This window comes from Chrysemys picta, chromosome 1 (assembly GCF_011386835.1).
Source record: "Chrysemys picta bellii isolate R12L10 chromosome 1, ASM1138683v2, whole genome shotgun sequence".
NCBI classification, from domain to species: domain Eukaryota; kingdom Metazoa; phylum Chordata; order Testudines; family Emydidae; genus Chrysemys; species Chrysemys picta.
In genome coordinates this window covers 239,140,489-239,161,220 of record NC_088791.1, presented here as the reverse complement: position 1 = coordinate 239,161,220, position 20,732 = coordinate 239,140,489, and the positions used below count along the sequence as shown (strand labels likewise).

Here is a 20,732-nt window from a genome sequence, read left to right as displayed (position 1 = left end):
AGGTTTTATTGTACTAAAACCAATCAACTTCTTGATGTTCTATATCATACCAGATCTCTCTCTCTCTCTCTCTCTCTCTCTGAGATTACTAGCAGATTAGCCTTTCCTCCCTCCCAGAGCACTGCTCTTCCACTTTTTCTGGTCTTAAAGGTAACAAGAAAGAGTTGCTCCTATTATGCCAAAAACACTCTATTCCGAACTCTGCCCATAGACACGTTGCAGAGAGATTTAGGAGTAGAGTGCCAGCTAGTTGGAGACGTGTGAAGCACATATATGGGAGCACAAGAAGCGGCACTCACATCTACAGGGTATGGGAAAAAGGTGGAGTATGTCATAGGGAAAGGTGAAAAGGGCAGGTGGAAGCAAACTTCACTGAACATTCTCAGAAAGAGGCAAAGGTACCCAAAATTTCAAGGGTTTGTCTGTATTGGGGGGCAAGTGGGGCCAGCAATTAAGTTCCCCCTACAAACAAAACGGTGCAACTGAAGGATCCATGGAGGAGATGAAAAAATGAAAGGGAAACATGAGATGGGGGAGGAGGAAATAAAGAGGGAAAGAAAAATCAAATGTGAAATGAAAGAAAATGAGGAATCAGGGGAAGACTGCAGAGGAGGAACAACAGGACAAAAAACATTGAATAGAGAGAGAAGAGAGAGAAAACCAGAGATGGGATAACAAAAATATGAAACCAATACAAGAATCAGATAGAAGAGGAGAGTATATCCTGCCAGGACCAATGCTTTTTGGTCCTGGCAGGATATACTTAGGACACAGTGCTAGAACCAGCCCTTCTTGAAGCATTGAGAATTCAGGGACTATGGGGAATGCTGCTAATACTTGATTGGAAGTGGGAATTAACAGAGGTTGGGTGTGAAGTCTTACATGAATTTTTCTTGGGAGAGGGACCCTGAACCTTCCCCTTTCTAGATGTAGTATCCAAAACCTTTAGGCAAGCTACTCTCTTCCCTTGACCTCTCTCTACTGAAGTTCAGCTTGGAGACACACTGGATTTTGTTGCCAAGTGGCCTCCTCTCCTCCCACTAGTAGTTCCATTCCAACCTAGCTCCAATTTAAAATATTTCAGAGCATCTATATTCCCGAAATTAATATTATAAAAATTGGTGCCTTACTCTCCTGCCTCTATGTCATGATGTGACCCATGGGACCATATTGATGTGAAACTTTCCTGCCCTGCTCTAGTATTCAAAGAGAATGATGAGAAAACTCACCCAGTTCTACTTTAAAGGCAATGAGAGAATACAATCATTTTTCATTTTACCTTTTCCTGGTAAATCATCTCTTCCAAGTATAAACAGATTATAGCCACACTGTCTCTCTAAAACCTCAGGAAGCAGCTTTAGCACAAAGTTATCTGGTGTGTAGATGCAATCTACTCTGTTGATTTTTGGATACAATACATATGCATCATAGATCTTCCCATCTGAAACTGAACAAGATAGAAGCAGTGAGATTTGTAAGACAAAATTTATTTTAAAGGAATGAGAATATTTTCCCACCTTTTCTATTTTAAACTTTATTGCATGAGTTAATTGTTTGAATAGAACATATAAATAACCACAGGTTAATAATAAAGCAATCTTTGTTAAATGCTGAAAAAAATACCACCAAAATTAACTGCATTTAATTATTCAGGCAAATTTAAAATTGCCCAAATTTACTGTTTTACTACCTATCTAGAATGAAAAATACTAAGAGTTGCAAGACTGGCTAGAAGTTCTTCACTGCTGCCTTAGTGCAGTGGTTCTCAACCGGGGGTGTGCATATCCCTGGGAGTACTCAGGAGATCTTCCAGGGGGTACATCAAGTCATCTAGATATTTGCCTAGTTTTACAACAGGCTACATAAAAAGCACCAGCAAAGTCAGTACAAACTAAACTGTCACACAGACAAGGACTTGTTTATACTGCTCTATAGACTAGATCAGCGATCCTCAAACTGGGAGTGAGTTCATTTCAATGGGGTCACCCGAGCCAGTGTTAGACTCACTGGGGCCCAGGGCAGAAAGCCAAAGCTCAAGCTCTGCTGTGCGGTGCTGAAGCCCGAGGTTTTAACTGAGGTGAAACGTGGGGTACGCAAGACAAAAATCAGACTCCTGAAAGGGGTACTCTTCCGGAAAGGTTGAGAACCACCCTGATTTCTGTTTTAACATTGAGCCAGAAACTACCTTATCACATTATCACCTTGTCAGCTGCAGAAGTAGCTCTTGGTGACATCAGCCTTTCATTACAAGAACTGCTCTGCAGCTGTAAATATTGTGTAGTATGCATGTCTCGCAGTTAGAAATCGTTTCCCTGCAAAGCAGAGAGCAGATAAACCTGAAAAAGGTTTGTTTCTAGCAGATTTACATACCTGCTTCACTACCTACACAAGCCAACGTCTGGTAGCTTACATATATAAGGCATTTCACACCCTCTGTTCAAAGTGCATTTAAGCCCAGATTTTCAAATGGCAGACTTCTTTTTTTGTCAGAGCCCATTTTGCACTTTCAAAGACTGCACACACATTTTTTTTCACCTTCAATGAATATTAGGTTCACATCTTACAGTTAAAATTATAATGTTTTCCAACAAGCACACTTTCTCCCATCCTGTTCCAATGCCTCATAGGAGTGCCATATCAATATCTACAAAAGTATCACATTGTCCTCTTTCGAACCCCTCCATCTCTGTTATGACACTTACACTGGACAATGATTAGAACAGTGGTGTTCTGTGATCGCTGCTTATCATGCTAACCAGTATCATTCCATTGGTACATTTGTGTTCCCCTTGACTGTCTATCATATCCACCTGTTGTCTATGGAGTCTTAAATTGTGAACTATTCAGTGCAGAGATGGTCATAATTTTGCTATATGTTTGTATAGAGCCTAGCAGAAGGGGTCTCTGGGCTTCTAGATATTACCACAATACAAATAAAAATGACACCACCAAGATGGCTGTACTGAAGTACTTCGGCATCTAAAAAAGGGGATTTGCACTCATAACTGATTTTGCGTAAAATACGTTGGAGAAGTTTGTGTCTGCAAAAAAAGGACACTGAGTAGAAGCCCTTTTAAAAATCTGGTACTCAATCTTTTCATCGTCCATATTGCAAACACAACGCAACACACAGATGGAAATTCCAAACAAGCTTGCTTATTCAGGGACATTTCCTGCATCTGCTCCCGCTTAAAAAGGCCACACAAAATAAATGTAGCTTCTTATTCTCTTAAGAATTCTTAATGAATCCTGGGATTGTATGCCATGTACATTAGCTACATGGCTATACACACCTACCTTCTTTACTCAGAAAAGGGCGACAGGATTTTCGATACCAAAGCACAATGTCAATCTTGAAATACTTGTAGATTAATATGGCAACAACTATTACAAACACTGGTGCAAGGAGTCCTCCAATCAAGTATCCTTGAAAATTTCGAACTACATCAGCAAGGGAAAAATATGTAATATATTGAAATGGCAGCATTGGTGAAGTTAGGAACATTCAAACAAAACTGTGTAAAATTCTGAAAATAGAGCCATTTTAAGTTGTCTAAAGACAGTTATAACTGTGTGAATAATCCATAATAAAAATCTGACCTCTCTCTCCTCTTTTTCTGTTCATGAATTTTCTGCAAACTGATCATGACTTTCTTGAATGTATTCATTATTCCAAATAATTGCTGACAAATAATTCTAGGTCTACAGCTTGTCTGTAAGCAGTTCACTGAAGGTATTCAATACTTGAAATTTATGCCATCTTGACTGGACAGATGGGAACATGGAACGCTTTGGTTCTCTGGCTGGAGAAGCACCATTCTCAGAACCAGATGTCTGGCGTAAATTCAGAATTTGCTTTTCCATATGTATCCATTGTCTTACCATTGATGTTTTGGTGAATAATCCTATCAGTAAATCTATAGTAACTCCTTTGACATTAATGAAGCTACTTCCAGATTTACAATGATTTTATAGCCACTTTCCTGCCGATTATCCCAAATTTTCATACACCCTTAGTCTGTCCCTTTTCAAAAAGTGTTCCCCTCGTCTCCTTTTTAAATTAACTCCTGACTGCGAGAGCAGTTCAGAACATTATTAAGACTGAATGCCTGACCTGGCCGTCTTAATGCAATGTAGGCTGCAACTTCACCAGCATGACACACAAACTGACGTCCATAATCCTCCTGCTTCACTTCTGTGATGTTGAGCGTCACTGTAGAGAATAAGTACCCATCTGGGAAAGAATCTTCTCTATCCAAAAAGGTAATGAATAATTAAAATAATAAAAGCCACATTAGGCAGGTTTCTTCATTTGAAAACAAAACAAGACAATGGTTATATTTTATCTTCAGCAATGTCTGAAATGTGCCTTAATCTTTTCGAAACAGACAGATATCTGGAGTCTATGATTATATATTATCTGAATTACAGATGTACCTCGGAACTCCAGTCAAGAGCATGACCTCATGTGTAGACACATTGAGAGCTCCTAGTGCTGTCTCCCAATCAAAATAGACTAGATTTACATACATCTAAGAATCTTATTCATGCTATCATTGCCCAGTGAAAGAAAAAGACATGAGGCAATTCTATATAGAGACAGTGCTGCCAACTCTCATATTTCAAACAATCGATTTGTAAGCATATAGAGGATAATACAGGGATAAGTAATAGCCAGCTTGGATTTGTCAAGAACAAACCACACCAAAAAAACCTAATTTCCTTCTTTGACAGGATTACTAGCAAAGTGGATAAGGGGAAAGCAGTAGACATAATTGAGTATGAGCCAACAATGTGATGCAGTTGCGAAAAAATGCTAATATTCCGGGGTGCACCAACATGAGTGTTGTATGTAAGTGACAGGAGCTAATTGTTCCATGCTACTGGGCACTGGGGAGGCCTCAGCTGGAATACTGTGTCCAGTTTTGGGAGCCACACTTTGAGAAAGATGTGGACAATTTGAAGAAAGTCCAGAGGAGAGCAACAAAAAACAATAAAAGGTTTAGAAAACGACCTATGAATAAAGGTTTAAAAAAAAAATACACCTGGGTATATTTGAGAAAATAAGACTGAGGTGGGACCTGGCAGCAGTCTTCAAACACAGTCAGGGCTGTTACAAAGGGGACACTGATCAATTGTACCCCTTGACCACTGAAGCTAAGATAAGCAGTAATCAGCTTAACCTGCAGCAAAGGAGATTGAAGTTAGATAGTAGGAAAACCTTCTATCTGTACATTTAGGTAAGTACTGGGATAGGTTACCAAGGGAGGTTGTGGAATCCCCATCATTGGTTAATAACATGTTAGACAAACACCTCTCTAGGATAGTCTAGGTCAGTGGTGGGCAAGCTGCTGGCCACATGCGGCCCGTCAAGGTAATCCGCGGGCAGGCCGCCAGATATATAGTTTGTTTACATTTGCAATGGCCACCCACAGCTCCCACTGGCCAGGAACGGCAAACTGCGGCCACTGGGAGCTTCAGGCAGCTGTGCAAATGTAAACAAAATGTCTGGCAGCCTGCCAGCGGATTATCCTGACGGGCCGCAGGTTGCCCACCACTGGTCTAGGTCCTCCATCAGCATGGGGGGCTGCACTAGATGACCTCTCAAGGTCCCTTCCCTACCCTATATTTCTATGATTTTATTACAAAGTCTCATGATATTTGGCATTTTTCTGAAAGCCCCAGCTTACATAATTGAATACATTACTTGAGAATCTCAGTCTTCACTTAAAAAGAAAAAAATTATAGCCCTCATAGCTGAAGAGAAAAGCTTAAAAATGTGACCCAAGTGCACACCAAAAACCAAAAGGCATATAGAAAGAACCCCAAATCTACTTTTATAAATCTCATTTTTATTTATTTATTTATTTATTTTTAGACAATTTTGCTATTTTGGAGGACCTAACTCATGATTTTTGTTTCAGAGTAGCAGCCGTGTTAGTCTGTATCCGCAAAAAGAAGAACAGGAGGACTTGTGGCACCTTAGAGACTAACACATTTATTAGAGCATAAGCTTTTTTTGATTTTTGAGATTTTTGAACTCTCAGGGTTGGCAAAACTGCTAGTATTCTATTTTCTAAAAAGCACATGAGGTTTCTATATGCAGCTGTTGGACAGATTTGCTTCAGTCATACACTTAACTTCCAGGAATATTTTTCTTGGGGTAGAGGGTAAAACCAATGCAGACTAGTGATGCTTGGGTGATGCCATGCCCAGTGAACAGATATTTTGTAAAGCAAAATGTTCCAAAGTACCCATGTTATTTTTTCTCCTAGGTCTATTGAAGTTTAATAGGATACTAGTTGTCCAAATTAGTCTCTAAGAAACACAGAATTAGGATCCTGCCTGGGAAGCCGAGAGAGGCATTACAAACACTAAGGATATTTTCATATACTGCAGTCAGTGATCAACTGATATACATTTTTATATGCAAGTATACTTACTGATTTCCCTCTTGGACTCTCCCCATAAACAAAAAATTGACTAAAGTATTATTGACTCTCCAGGATATTCCAATTGAATTATCTTTAAAACTTGATACGTTGCAGTCCACAACAACATTGGACCCTGAAAAATACAATTAGAAAATGGCCATGAGATACCGTTTACTCTGCATAGTCATGAGATCCACTCATGTAAAGGTTGCTAATGTTTCCCATGCTCCAACACCAGTAAATATGTAAAGAGCAATCTGACAGAACAAAGGAGGCAGTTTGCAGAATTATGAAGCTTTAGCAGATCCCTTGTCAAACGTTTGTTTTACAAGAGCTAACCTAGCAAATTATAAATAGCCCAGTCAATTAATCCCTTCAGAGAATAAATATGTTAATTCTATTCTGAACAAAATGACCATAATTGCCTCTTAAATTTGACATATCTATGGATGAAATAATGTTCTCTCAGGTCTATGGCTTCAGTGTAAAGCTTGAAAAGGTCATAGCAGAAAATTCATAAAAGAACGAATACAAAACTCTTCCATCCACAACAATTAGGAGAGGTTTAAATATATTACAAACCTTGTCATTTTCTACATTTGGTCCAGATACAGCAGATCACTAGGACAAAATCAGTTGCTCTTTATCATGCAAAAATTTTCTTGAAGTGTGCTGGACAGACTCTTATTGTAAAAGACATAACACCATATTTGTTGAAAGTAGAATTCCAGAACCACTTTTTATTATTGTTGGTATAGCACCAAAAGTGAACTAAATGCTTTTTCACACAAGTATGAAGACAAGAGCTACTCCTGGGGGAAGTCTGCGCCTAAAAATTCTGTACACAGTATTTTAAAATTCTGCAAAATTATGCATATTTTATTTGTCAAAATAACAATATAAACACACCAGTTTCAATTATTTTGGCAATTTATTTCAAAATACCGGTCAGCAAGTATGACTGTAACAATACAGACAAAAAAAGATTCAGGAAATGGTGGGTTTTTTTTTGACAAATAGATTCCTTACTAGGCATACTAATACAGAACTTTGAGTAATTAATTTAAACTACAATACAGAACTGTATTTCTGCACCCCATGGAAGCAGTGCAAAGACCTGGGGGAGCAGGAAGGAGCCTCGGAGTGTTGTTGGGTGTGGGTGGGAGAAGTATGGAACAGTTTATTTTATGGGCAGGATTCTTAGGGAGTTGGGGAGCCTCTCCCATGCAGACCCCAAGCCTCTCCCATTCAGACAGGCACATCTGCCCCCGTTAGGGTGACCAGATTAGTAGTATAAAATATCGGGATGGGGGCGGAGCAAAAAAAAGGGGGGGCGGAGCAAAAAAAAAGGGGGGGCGGAGCAAAAAAAAAAAAAAAGTTTTAAAGGGGCCTGTGGTATTAGCAGGCCCTGGCCTGCGCGCTGCCCTCCCCGCGGAGCCTCCCACCCCCTGGCCCGCCATGGGCATATGCGAGGCGCGGTAGGTCCGGGCGGTGGAAGGGCGGAGCGGGCAGGAGCCGAATCCCCGCTGCTGCCAGGGAGCCCCGCGCCTCTCCCTCCTGCTCACGGCTGCGGCTCCTTCCCAGCGGGACGCGCCTCCTGCCGCCCCGGCCACATGCGGCACGTGTCCCCCGCGACTAGTCTCCCTCCCGCCGGGAAGGAGCAGCTGGACGCGCGCCACACGTGCCCGGGGCAGGCCGGGGGGCGCGTCCCGCCGGGAAGGAGCCGCAGCCGTGAGCAGGAGGGAGAGGCGCGGGTCTCCCTGACAGTAGCAGGGATTTGGCCCGCGCCACCCCCCTGGTCCCTTTCCGCTCCACGCTGCCCCGCGGGCTGCAGGGCTGGAGCAGCCTCCAGGCTGCGCTCCCGGCCCTGGGTGCAGCGACCCGGGCAGAAGCCCTCTGGCGTGGCAGGGGGCTCACAGCTGAGCCCCCCGTCTCCCTCCCTTGCCAGCTCCCCTTTGCCCACCCGCCCAGTGCCCAGGTGCCGGAGCTGACTCACCAGCTCCAGGCACCGCTGCCATCCGCTCCCTCCAGGCTTGCCCCGCCATGCTGCAAGCCCGGGAGGGAGGAGCAATGCTGCATGGTTGGGGAAGAGGTGGGGCCAGGGCAGGGATTTGGGGAGGGAGCCAATGGGGGAAGGAGAGGGCGGAGCCGGAGGGGGGGGTGTGCAAGCGCCAGAGCGGAGGGCAAAATTTCTTTTTTGTCCAGTGTCCCGACCAAACATTGGTCGGGACGCGGGACAAAGAAGCAAATATCGGGACAGTCCCGATAAAATCGGGACGTCTGGTCACCCTAGCCCCCGTCCCCATATAGCCCCAGACCCTCCTACCCTCCCATCATATGGCCCTGGAGCCCCCTCCCATTCAGCCCCTGGCTCAATGCCGTCACCCCACTAGCTCCTGAGCCCACGTCCCAGCCTGTGTTCTCCATTAGCTCTTCTGGACCCCAGCCCATGACCCCCCCCCCAGAAACTCCATGTGCCCCACTCTAGCTCCACCTGCAGGCTGCTGTAATGAACGCAGCTGACTGCTAGATGTTAATGCCAGTCATCCAGCTGTTCTGGTTCCACAATGGCCTCTTGTGGGCAAAAGGCAGAACTGCAGAACTTTTGGGGCAGAATGTATTTTCTGTGGGAAATAAACTCTGCAGTGGACATGAACTCTGCACATGCACAGTGGAGCACAATTGCCTCAGGAGTAAAGGGTTTTGCCCCAAAGAATTCATAAGCCAAACAGCATACAGGATATGAAGTGACAAAAGCAGTGAATTTTTTCTTGTTAATTATACAATTTTTGCATGATTTTATTTATGGTAAATATTTCTGTTTTTCCCATTTCTAGGCTTAAAGGTGACCCACAAAGGAAAACACAGATTTGTGCCTTTGTTGTTTCTTTTCAACAGACAAAGGTGACATGAAGTGAGGATTTAAGGGTTCCCCCTCTTTTTTTTTTTTAACATTAGAAATTCACATCTTGCCTGCTTTATTTTCCCTGAGAGACTCTACCAATAATCGGAAAGCTGGTAGAATTGCGATATTCTAAATACCAAGCAAGGGAAATCTGATTAAGGCCCAATCCAGTAAACATGTGTGTGAAGTTACTCATGTGAATAAGTGTTTGTAGGATCAGGGCCTGAAAGGAGTGTCATTTATCCAGGCTATTTAAAACTCTTATGTTTGCTTTTGTTAACATCTATTTAGGTAAAACATCCTATAAAGATTTGAAGATCTAATGGGGAAAAAAATCTGTTAAACCTTTGACATTCCCCAGTTCTTCACTTAAGGGCTGAGAAAGATCACAATGCACATCTCAGTCTGGAAGCGAATCCCATTCCAAATCCCATTCTGTTCCTTCCTATTCTCCCCCTCCCCACACCCCGCTCCCTCCCACACACACAAGGACAGGAAAGACTGGACAGTCTAAAAAGATACACAAATGCAGGTTTGGTTAAGAACATAAGAATGGCCATAATGGATCAGACCTATGGTCCATCTAATCCAGTATCCTGTCTTCCAAAAGCGGCCAGCACCAGATGCTTCAGAGGGAGAGAACAGAACAAGTCCAGTCCCAGCTTCTAGCAAGTTTTTATTTTAAAATTTGAAAACACATGCCAGGTTTTGTTTAGACATCTCAAAGCAGCAAAATCACTTATTCTTTCTTCCCAGCCCCCTTTTCAAGTCCCTTTTAAAGACAAGCCTTGGAAGGTGAAAAATGAGACACAATTAGGGTGGGAGCCCCTGGCATTTGGGGAAGGGACATAGATCCCCCACCGCAATTCATTAGAAAGTATTTAAGAACATAGGATTTGCCACACTGGATCAGATCTGAGGTCCAGCTAGTATAGTACTCTATCTCTGACAGAAGTCAGTGCCAGATGTTTCAGAGGAAGGTACAAGAACCCTGTGGTAGGAAGATGTGAAATAAGCTGCCCTCCACATTAGGTCTCATCCTGATCTCTAATAGTTAGATATGGGCTAAAGCCCTGAAGCATGGGGTTTAATATCCTGTCCAAAATAAATCGTATCATTAATTATAAAAAGTGTGGCTATTCTTATCTCTATCAACATCCAAAACAGTTTTTGAACCTTGCTAAGTTTTGGGCTCAGAGACTTCCTGTCACAGCAAGTTCTACAATCTAATTACATGTTGTGCAAAAAGTACTTAGTTCCGCATCTGCCACCTTTTTACTTTAATCAAAAGACTTCTCATTGTGTTAGGAGACAAGAAGGGCAGAAGCTCCTACCTTCGATACAATTTATTATTGTATATACTTTTATTTATCTATTGCTGCCCGTCCACATGGCATCTGAACATCTTCCACATGAAGTCAATAGCAGTAGCACAGTCCCAAGCAGACCATGCACTCTCTGGCACTTTTCCCTTTTGGGGCCTGATCTACACTGGGGGGGAGGGGCAGAAATCGATCTAAGATACGCAATTTCAGCTACGAGAATAGCGTAGCTAAAGTCGACGTATCTTAGATCGACTTAGAATTACTTACTTCGTGTCCTCGCGGTGCAGGATCGATAGTCGCGGCTCTCCTGTCGACTTTGCTTCCGCCTCTTGCCGAGCTGGAGTTCAGCAGTCGACGGGAGAGCGATCGGGGATCGATTTATCGCATCTACACTACGCACGATAAATCGATCCCCTATAGATCAATCGCTACCCACCGATCTGGTGGGTAGTGTAGACGTACCCTGGGAATCAAAACTCTGCTTGGAGCAGGGTGGGGTTTGTTTGTGGGGAGGACGTCTATCATGTCCCTTCTTGTACACCTCCTTTCTAAGGTAAACAATCCAAATCTATTCAATCTTGCTTCATTAAGATTTTTTCCACATCCCTAATTGTTCTCATTGCCCTTTTCTGAACCTCCACTTTATCCTCCTCACTGCAAGTTACTCAATATTTATATAGGATGGTCAAAAGATATCAAGTAGACCACTTTGCAGCTGCTACATCAGCCATGTACGGAGCCCAGCCAGAGCCTCAGCCTTTTTAGCAATCCCAACAAGATTGACAGATAGATGAAGATCTCCCCCAACCCCCTTTTAAAAAAATAAAAATAATATAAATGGAAGTTCAGTGGAGGTTTGGGAAAATACAGGAAAAGTTTCCCAGACTCAAAAATCTGAGGACCATAATAAAGGGGTTATGGATTGACAAGGAGACAAAATACTCTCAATTTTTATAATGTGCTATGAGCCCATTTCTTACCAAGTTCCACTTCAATTGTATTGTTTCTTGGATAAAGAATTTCAGTTCTCTTCTTCAGTGGGGTCTCTAAAAATTAAAAAAAATATATGCATAAATACAAAATTTTATCAGAAATAATCACAAGTAATGGCAAGGACATTTAGTACAGCTCTAGTTTAGAAATATCACTAACAGGCAGGAGTAGTTTATAGATGAACTGCAAAACAAGAACACAAAACTTTTGCCTGAAGCCCTTACTGTTCCTTTGCAATGAAAAGAACCTCAAACCTTTTCAAAAAGTATTTTTCTATATGTTTGTTTTGCATTTGCTTGTTCTTTTCTTTCTGAAGAACTTCCATAAAAACCAACAAACCGACCGAGAAAAGTAGGGGAAGAGGTAAAACACATTAACAGTTACAGTATTCCAAAATATCAACAACCATTTCCACTCTATATGCATCCGAAGAAGTGGGCTGTAGTCCACGAAAGCTTATGCTCTAATAAATTTGTTAGTCTCTAAGGTGCCACAAGTACTCCTGTTCTTTTTGCGGATACAGACTAACACGGCTGCTACTCTGAAACAACCATTCACTCTCCCTGCTCCATCCCTATTTGTAGTGACCAGGATAACAGTTTCCTACTTAATCCAGACAAAAACAAAAACAAAACAAAAAAAAAAAGAACTACATCAAGTTAAGTACCAGAAATACTTGCAAATACCTTAACAATATTAGTTTTGTAGAAAAATCAGTACAGTTTCCTTGTTAAATAGTTGTGCTTAATTTGTGATGGGTGACAGGGTCAACCCAAACTTATGCTAATAAAATCTTTATACCCTGTCACGCTATCCCATTTCTTATTCCTACAGGCCCCAGCATGCCAGACACTGTACAGACACATAGTAAGAGACAGTCCTTTCCCCTAAAGACTTTATGATCTAAGCAGACAAGACAGGCATAGGGCAGGAGGAAAAAGAGAGGAACAGAAGAAGTGAAGCAACTTGCCCCAAGCCATGCAGTGCCATGATTAGAACCCAGGTCTCTGAAGACCCAATCCAGTGCTAGAGCTCCTGGACCACAGTGGCTCCACAAAGGATTAGTTAATTATAATTCACTTTAGCATTACAATTATGGCTATAATGCTCCAGGTGTGAATAACAGTACAGTAGATACTGCTTAGTAACAACCTGGAGAACAACCACTTTTGGTTAGCAGAAACATTTTGTAAATTGGTTTGTATACTGGCAACAGGCACACCCACTACTGAAAACAGTTTTTGTGGAAAGCCCCAGCCGCAGGAAGGTTTGCAGCCAGGGTAGGAAGGGCTGGGATGTGTCTTCCCCAGCTGCAGGCCCCCAAACCTACCTGTGGCTGGTGCTCGGCCTGTCCCAGCGCCTCCTTCCAGGGGCAGTGGACGAGAAGTAGCCAATTAATGGGATGAGTTTACTTTGACTGTGGTTTTTTATTTAAATTAATCTATAAAATAAGTAAAGGCAGTAGCTTCAAAAAAGTAGGGGTAAATAAACAAAGGCAGTGATTATTAAAAATAACCTCACAAAAACACTGGAGAAAGCAGCAGTTTAAAATACTATTAGAAAAACTTGCAAGTGAAGTGAATACTTTAAGAATGTGGAAAGGTAATGGCTACAAAAATAGGTTTTAAGAACAAAAATAAATATGTATTTATTTTTAAGAAGGTGAGAAATAAAAACACAAATCAGCGAAGTAGGAAAAGGGGATCATACAGAAAAATGAATCTAACTCATCTGGCCAGATTTTCAGCTACTGTCATTTGTGCTGCTCTGAGGGCCAAGGCAGCCCAAAATCTGCTCTTCAAGAGAAGCTAGAAATTGCCCTGGCATAAAACTGGCAAAGCTAACTCTGCACCATGCACTCCAACCTTACTGTGTGCGGGCAGCACCTGGGTAAGGGAAGGGTGGGGCCAGAGTATATGGTAGAGTGGTCACCTGGGACAGGGGCTATTTTATCACCAGAATCAAGGGAGTGGGAAGGTGGCTTTAGAGTCTTTTCCTCTCCTCAGCTGGGGATTAGTTAGCCAACCAAATTGAGCAGTAGTTAGACCACCAGATCTTATCGCTGAGAATTTTCCTTCCTCTGATTGTTTCTTAAACACAACTGTCACATCCTGTCTTAAAATCAGGACCTGTCTATGTTGAGAGTATTTGTACTGGTGCAGCTGCACTGATGCAAGCCCCCAGTGTAGATGTATTGTACCAGTGTAAAACAGAGCTTGCGCTGGGGGGTTTGCATTAGTGCTGTGGCACCAATACAAATGCTCCCAGTTTCAAATCATGGTAAGCCACACTAGTGCAAGCCTCATTTTACACCAGGGAAATGCATTTCCCCTGGAGTTTGCTTCAATATTTAGTACTAGTGCTGTTACACCAGTACATCCATCCCCAGTTTAGAACAGGCCCTTATATTGTAAACTAATCCAGACAAGGCCAGTGTTTTCCTGTGTGTTTTTATAGCTCCTAGCACTATGGGACCCCAAATCCTGACTGGAATCTCTATTTATTTTACTGTAATACTAACAAACCAAAATAATATTAATAGTGTTTTTCAGTCTTCTGGCTCTCCCTTAAGTTTAAAGTTATAAAAGAATTACTAACAAACGATATCTTAGTTGTCCGATTTGGCATTCCTTTGAATCCACACTAACCAATGAATTGACTGAAACGTCTGGATTTGAAAAAAAAGTAACATTGAACTCTACAAATGCACCGAAGAATAAAAACGAGACTTACCTATAACAGTTACATAAATGTTTCGTGAAATGTTATATTCTTTTTCCATATAATTATATGTCATCTTGCATGAGTAATTTCCTGAATCATTTACATTTGCACTATTTATTATGAGATCATCATCCCGATTTAGAAATCTTTCATTGTCAATCAGATTACATTCCTAAACACAACAAAAAGTGCTCTGTTAAATCACAGAGAATAAGAATACAGTACTAAAAAAAATATCAAATTCAAATATTCCCTCCCATGGAATGTGGCAAGGTAATTTCACCAGTTGGGTTCAATATGAATCTTATGTTAAAACTAGGGTTGTCGATTAATCGCAATTAACTCACCCAATTAACTCAAAAATGAATCGAGATTAAAAAATTTAATCACAATTGATTGCAGTTTTAATTGCACTGTTTAATAAATTTCAATTGGTATTGTATTGTTTAATATTTTTGGATGTTGTTCTACATTTTCAAATATATTGATTTCAATTACAACACAGAATACAAAGGGTACAGTTGTCACTTTATAATATTTTTATTACAAATATTTGCACCATAAAAAATGATAAAATAAATAGTATTTTTCAATTCACCTCATACAAGTACTGTAGTGCGATCTCTATCTTGAAAGTGCAACTTACAAATGTAGATTTTTTTGTGTTACTCAACTGCACTCAAAAACAAAACAAATGGGGGGTAAAACTTCAAAGCCCACAAGTCCAATCAGTCCTACTTTTGTTCAGCCAATCGCTAAGACAAACAAGTTTGTTTACACTTACAGGAGATAATGCTGCCCTCTTCTTGGGGGGGGGGGGGGGGGGGAGGGAAAGCTCAGTGGTTTGAGCACTGGCCTGCTAAACCCAGGGTTGTGAGTTCAATCCTTGAGGGGGCCACTTGGGGATCTGGGGCAAAATCAGTACTTGGTCCTGCTAATGAAGGCAGGGGGCCGGACTCGATGACCTTTCAAGGTCCCTTCCAGTTCTAGGAGATGGGATATCTCCATTCATTTCATTTCATTTCATTTCTTATTTACAATGTTACCAGAAAGTGAGAACAGACATTTATTTGCATGGCACTTTTGTAGCCAGCATTGCAAGGTATTTACATGCCAGATACGCTAAACATTCGTATGCCCCTTCATGTTTTGGCCACCATTCCAAAGGACATGCTTCTATGCTGATGACGCTCATTAAATAAATAATGCATTAATTCAATTTGTGACTGAACTCCTTGGGGGGAGAACTGTATGTCTCCTGCTCTGTTTTACCCACATTCTGTCATATTTCATGTTATAGCAGTCTCGGATAATGACCCAGCACATGTTGTTCATTTTAAGAACGCTTTCACTGCAGATTTGACAAAATGCAAAAAAGGTACCAATGTGATATTTCTAAAGATAGCTACAGCACTCGAACCAAGATTTAAGAATCTGAAGTGCCTTCCAAAATTAGAGACAAGGCGTGGAACATGCTTTCAGACATCTTAAAAGAGCAACACTCCAATGAGGAAACTACAGAACCCGAACGATCAAAAAAAAAAATCAACCTTCTGCTGGTGGCATCTGACTCAGAGGATGAAAATGAACATGCGTCGGGCCGCACTGCTTTGGATGGTTATCAAGCAGAACCCATCATCAGCATGGATGCATGTCCCCTGGAATGGTGGTTGAAGCATGAAGGGAATATGGCTACCAAGACAGAACTCAGTGCTACAATGTGCTCAGCATCCTCAACTCACATTGAAGTCTGGCTACATCGGGCCATCCTCTTCAAAAATACAGCCACCCTACCGTGAAACTGCCTATACGTGTTGGATATTTTTGTTAAGGTCCCCTTCTTTGTTCGATATGAGGGAAGGGGAAGATGAAATCACCTTCAAAGCAATAGGCCCCTTGAGTGTCATGTGGGCAGCTAAAATAGACACGCTTATCTATACTTTATTATAGTAATTTCACCACAACCTACAAGTCTCCTCACATATACATCCCGTGTCACAGAAAAAAAAAATCATATGAGCTATTCTGTCTCCCCACCCTCCATTATCAATTCTAAACATCAGTTAAAACACAAAACAGTGGCTGAAAATGAAATAGGGGACACACCCTACCTTATACCAGTGAATGGGTAAAGTATTTTTCTCATCTCTGAAATAATCTAGATGAGGACACACAATCTTTGCATTTGATGATGCTGATATCTCTTGAGCATAGAGAAAATCCCCATTAAAACACAAACCAGCAGTATTTTTGAAAACGATTACACTGAAATATATTTTCTTGCAGCTTGTTAAATTCCTGTAATGAAAACAAAGCAGCTGAATTACACTTCTAATTTTTCCTATTTATATCCTTTTCATACCTGCTGCCCTTTCTCTTTGGCCACTTCTAATGAAGCTTTAACATCAGGCTGGAAAGTTGGGAGCATAGTTCCCCCCAGAAGCAAATCCATTGCTGTCTAGCAGACTGACTATCAGACTGACTATCTGTAACAAGAATTTCCTACCCCCCCTCCCCCAGGTCTACTTTCCCTAGCATCAATTCCTTCATTCATTCCATAATCCATGAAACCCATATGATTACAAAAAGAGAGAAGACGACGTGGTCAGGTATGACATTGCACAAAGTGTTACTTGTATCTATGAACAAATTAAGAGAGATCCTGAGGGGCAACTAAGCTGCACAGAATGCAGACCATCATGTACACACACATGGCATAAAGCTTTCCGTTGCACTCCTCCAAATCTGGTGTGCCGCGCCAATCCCCCTTCCAAGCTGATCTAATTTAAGGCTGCAAAGAAGGAGATAAAAGCATTGGTGTGGTGTAAGGGTCATCTAGCTATGCTTCCTCTTCAGCTATTCTGGCAGCAAGGAAAGGTAATAATCTAAGAGCCACTACACTGGCTTTAGATCACCAGAAAATTGTCCTTACATTGGCGTGATCTTCCCTGAGCTGCTTATGCCAGCTTTATGACCAGAAGTTTTGGGGTCAGAGTCCATTACTGGTGCAAGACCAGCTGCTGCACTATACCAGAGAACCTGGCTCTCAGAGTCCTTTTCTTTGGGTCTGCCTAATTACTTCAGACTGTCCATGAACTGACTGTTTTAAAAGTCTGAGAGAATTTGTTTGCTAGTAGTGTTTTAATTAGCAAAAATTCCTCCAATCCCTGAAAACTCACAGCAAACAAACACTGTTCGAACTGGGGTATGAACCTCCTATGTGCAAATACGTGTGCATGAATGAACGTCATCATACCCTGACTACTGGCCTTCAAACAGTATCCAGGCAACTGGCTTATGCTGAAGAAACAAATATGATTACTGAATTTCAGGGGCCCAGGAGAATGCTGTAGCTGGGAAAGAATACATCAATTTGGATCAGCACTTAGTTCTTCAAGGGCCAGAACAGGGAAGGATTTCTGGGACCATGGCTACATCTGGATTACAACTGAAAATTAAGGCTGGACGTGGTTTTCTGGAGGCCTGAAGCGGGTTAGGATGGGCATGAGTTTTTAAAGCTGGGCAGCAGGACCGGGGTATACCTCTTGGGGGGGGGAAATCACTGGGGCAGATCCTCCACTGTTGCAATTTGTCATGGCTCCATTGAAGTAATTGGAACTATAGCAATTAATACCAGCTGAGGATTTACCACCATTGTATTGTATCATCATATCTGAATGGACACAAACCTCATGATATCATGGCTAGGGCTGGTTGAAAGTGTTTCATCTGAAAGTTTTTCAAGGAAAAGTGCTTTTCATTACAACTTTTTGCAGCGAATTTTCTGATTTTCAACTACGTGAAATAAAATATTTTATTAACAAGAAACAAACTTTACTCCATTAAATTCCAATCGAAATGAAAATGTTTTATTTCCAATAATTTTCTTTAAAAAAAAAAAAAAATCTAAATTCTAAAAAAAATTTCAAATTAAAAAAAAAAATCTCCTTTAGTTTGAAAGTTTCCATAGAAAATAATTAGTATTTTCTGACCAGCCCTAATCATGAAGTCGTGTCAGCGATGAATATACTTGGGATTCTTTTCCAATAAAGTGTAACAGCCTCATCAAAATCAGCTCTGCTGTAAATCAAGATGAATAGCCCTGTTTTTAATATGAACCATAAGCGTTTGTGAAGGGAAAACTACAAGCTAACCCCAGACTTAATATCAGAAAAATAATTCAGATATTTAATTATTCTTTTTCAAGCTCACATCTACAGCAATGTAGCTTTTGTAAAAAACCAAACCCAGGAAAAAACATATTCTTACCGCATGACACATTCATAGGATCCTGAGTCTTCTAAAATTGCAGGCATAAACCAAAGCAAGTTCTTGTGCTGATGTATTCTGGAAAGTTTCACTTGAGTTACAGGCATTTTGCTCCCACTTTTATACCAAGTCAAGCTGTAATTCATGTGCTGAAGAGCCAGTGTTTTATCTAACAAACAATCAATAGTAAGAGGTTCTCCTACCAGTACAGATATCAAACTTTGACTATGCAGCACATCATGTACCATGCATTCCTCTAAAAAACATGATAGAGACAAAATAAAAAAAAATAAAAAAGACATGAGTATAGAACTCTAGAGACAAATTTGTCTATTTCTTTAATAGGTTTTCAATATTCATCCTTAAATACTCTTGTGGGACAGGCAACTCCAGCATCTATAAACTAAATGATATCCTATAACTATACACAAAAATTCTGTTAGTGAAATTCTAATCACAAAGAAGTCACAGAGCTCCCCAGCAATGTGAAATCTGACTATTTTATGTGAAGGAATTAGAGAATATCATTAAAAATTGTCAGCTTCAATGTCAGATAGGGTGACCAGACAGCAAATGTGAAAAATCGGGACGAGGGTGGGGGGTAATAGGAACCTATATAAGAAAAAGACCCAAAAATCAGGACTGTCCCTATAAAATCAGTACATCTGGTCACCCTAATGTCAGAGCCAAATTCCAGTTTAAGTACCGGTAATTATATTTTGCCTGTCTAGAATGCCCCACACTGAGTTTAGATTGTATATTTTGTTTCACCTCCCTTTTTGCACTGAGGTGGAATTTCAAAAGGATTAAATAGCAACTTACCTCTGCTCTCACTGAAGTTAACGGGAGCTTACCATTGGCTTTGATGAGAGTAGAGTTAGGCTAATAGAGTACTTTTGGAAAATCTCACCCTACATTGTTTTGTAGCAGTACTGTCCAGTCTTCAATTGTTCCATTAGACCAAGCAATAAATGACTAGTTTAGCCAGCATCAACTCTCACTCTGAAATACGCTGAATGCAAGAGGAGCATGCCAGCTTCCAGGAAACAGTAATTATTCTCTACCTGACTTTTTCCATCCCAATGTGCAGAAACCTGATCACAAAATATTGCTACAAAGATCCTTCTACATTCACCAAGTCTGCACATTGGGGGAGGGTGGGAAACAAGGAGAATGTTATGGGGCTGTCACTTCCAACTTCTGCTACTCTGTCCCCTGCTTGTATGAGCTTTCTGCTGCTTTGCTGTCAACTGCAGCATGGAATCAACAGATACATGGGGCCTTGAGATTGTAAAATAATTTGTCAGCCTAACCCTTCCCAGATCTGGAACAATAAGGTGTATACATTGTAGGATTATACACAGACACTGAAAGATTTACCGATATAGGTCTTGAGAATTCTCCACACTGAAAATGTCAAATGTGTGTCAGATTTAGGATATTCAATACTTTTTCCAGTGCCCATTTAAAAATGCCTATGTGTGGAAAGCATACATAATGCACTGAAACTTCACACCAGGGCAACTTAAGATCACAAAAATAAAAGCCACACCGTTTTATAATGAAAATACAGCACACCCTAAATATAGAGTTCAGACTAGCATCACTACTGGTTACTACATCTCTGTTCTTAAATAGCTGTTTTCAGGTATCTGAGAAGTAAGTTACTTTAATACATGTATGTGTAAAAGAGTGCATTTCAGAGGAGGTAATTAGGAAACCATCTGATCAACTTACCTGCCTTCACTGAAGAGATAAACACTAGGATTATACTACAGGTAAACACAGCTGCAGCCATTATGTTTTACTACGACAAAAAAAAAAATCAGTATCGTCTTTTTCAAAGCAGTTCAACACTGAGCAGAACAAAAATTACAAGCATCCACACTGTAATTTGTATTTTTATAGATCTTTTTGTACACAAGGATCTCATAAGAACATAACAATGGCCATACTGGGTCAGACCAATGGTCCATATAGCCCAGTATCCTGTCTTCCGACAGTGGCCAGTGCCAGGTGCTTCAGAGGTAATGAACAAAACAGGGCAATTATTGAGTGATCTATCCCCTGTCATCCAGTCCC

The 20,732-nt window shown here is 41.0% G+C and overlaps 1 protein-coding gene across 2 annotated transcripts in view; it reads right to left on the bottom strand.

Moving 5' to 3' along the window:
• Positions 1–20,732, bottom strand: part of LOC101942052 (interleukin-1 receptor-like 2) — a 67,338-nt gene that overhangs the window by 31,370 nt on the left and 15,236 nt on the right. The window contains exons 3-11 of one of the 2 annotated variants that reach the window (XM_065580929.1): positions 20,388–20,457; positions 18,651–18,906; positions 16,493–16,679; positions 14,391–14,553; positions 11,645–11,710; positions 6,444–6,567; positions 4,115–4,251; positions 3,298–3,441; positions 1,280–1,447 (exon numbers count right to left, since the gene is read on the bottom strand). In XM_065580929.1, the coding sequence (XP_065437001.1) occupies positions 1,280–1,447; positions 3,298–3,441; positions 4,115–4,251; positions 6,444–6,567; positions 11,645–11,710; positions 14,391–14,553; positions 16,493–16,679; positions 18,651–18,906; positions 20,388–20,448 (1,306 nt within the window). In that variant the 5' untranslated portion in view covers positions 20,449–20,457. The remainder of the gene's footprint in view (positions 1–1,279; positions 1,448–3,297; positions 3,442–4,114; positions 4,252–6,443; positions 6,568–11,644; positions 11,711–14,390; positions 14,554–16,492; positions 16,680–18,650; positions 18,907–20,387; positions 20,458–20,732) is intronic. The other variant, XM_065580930.1, reaches the window with a different exon arrangement.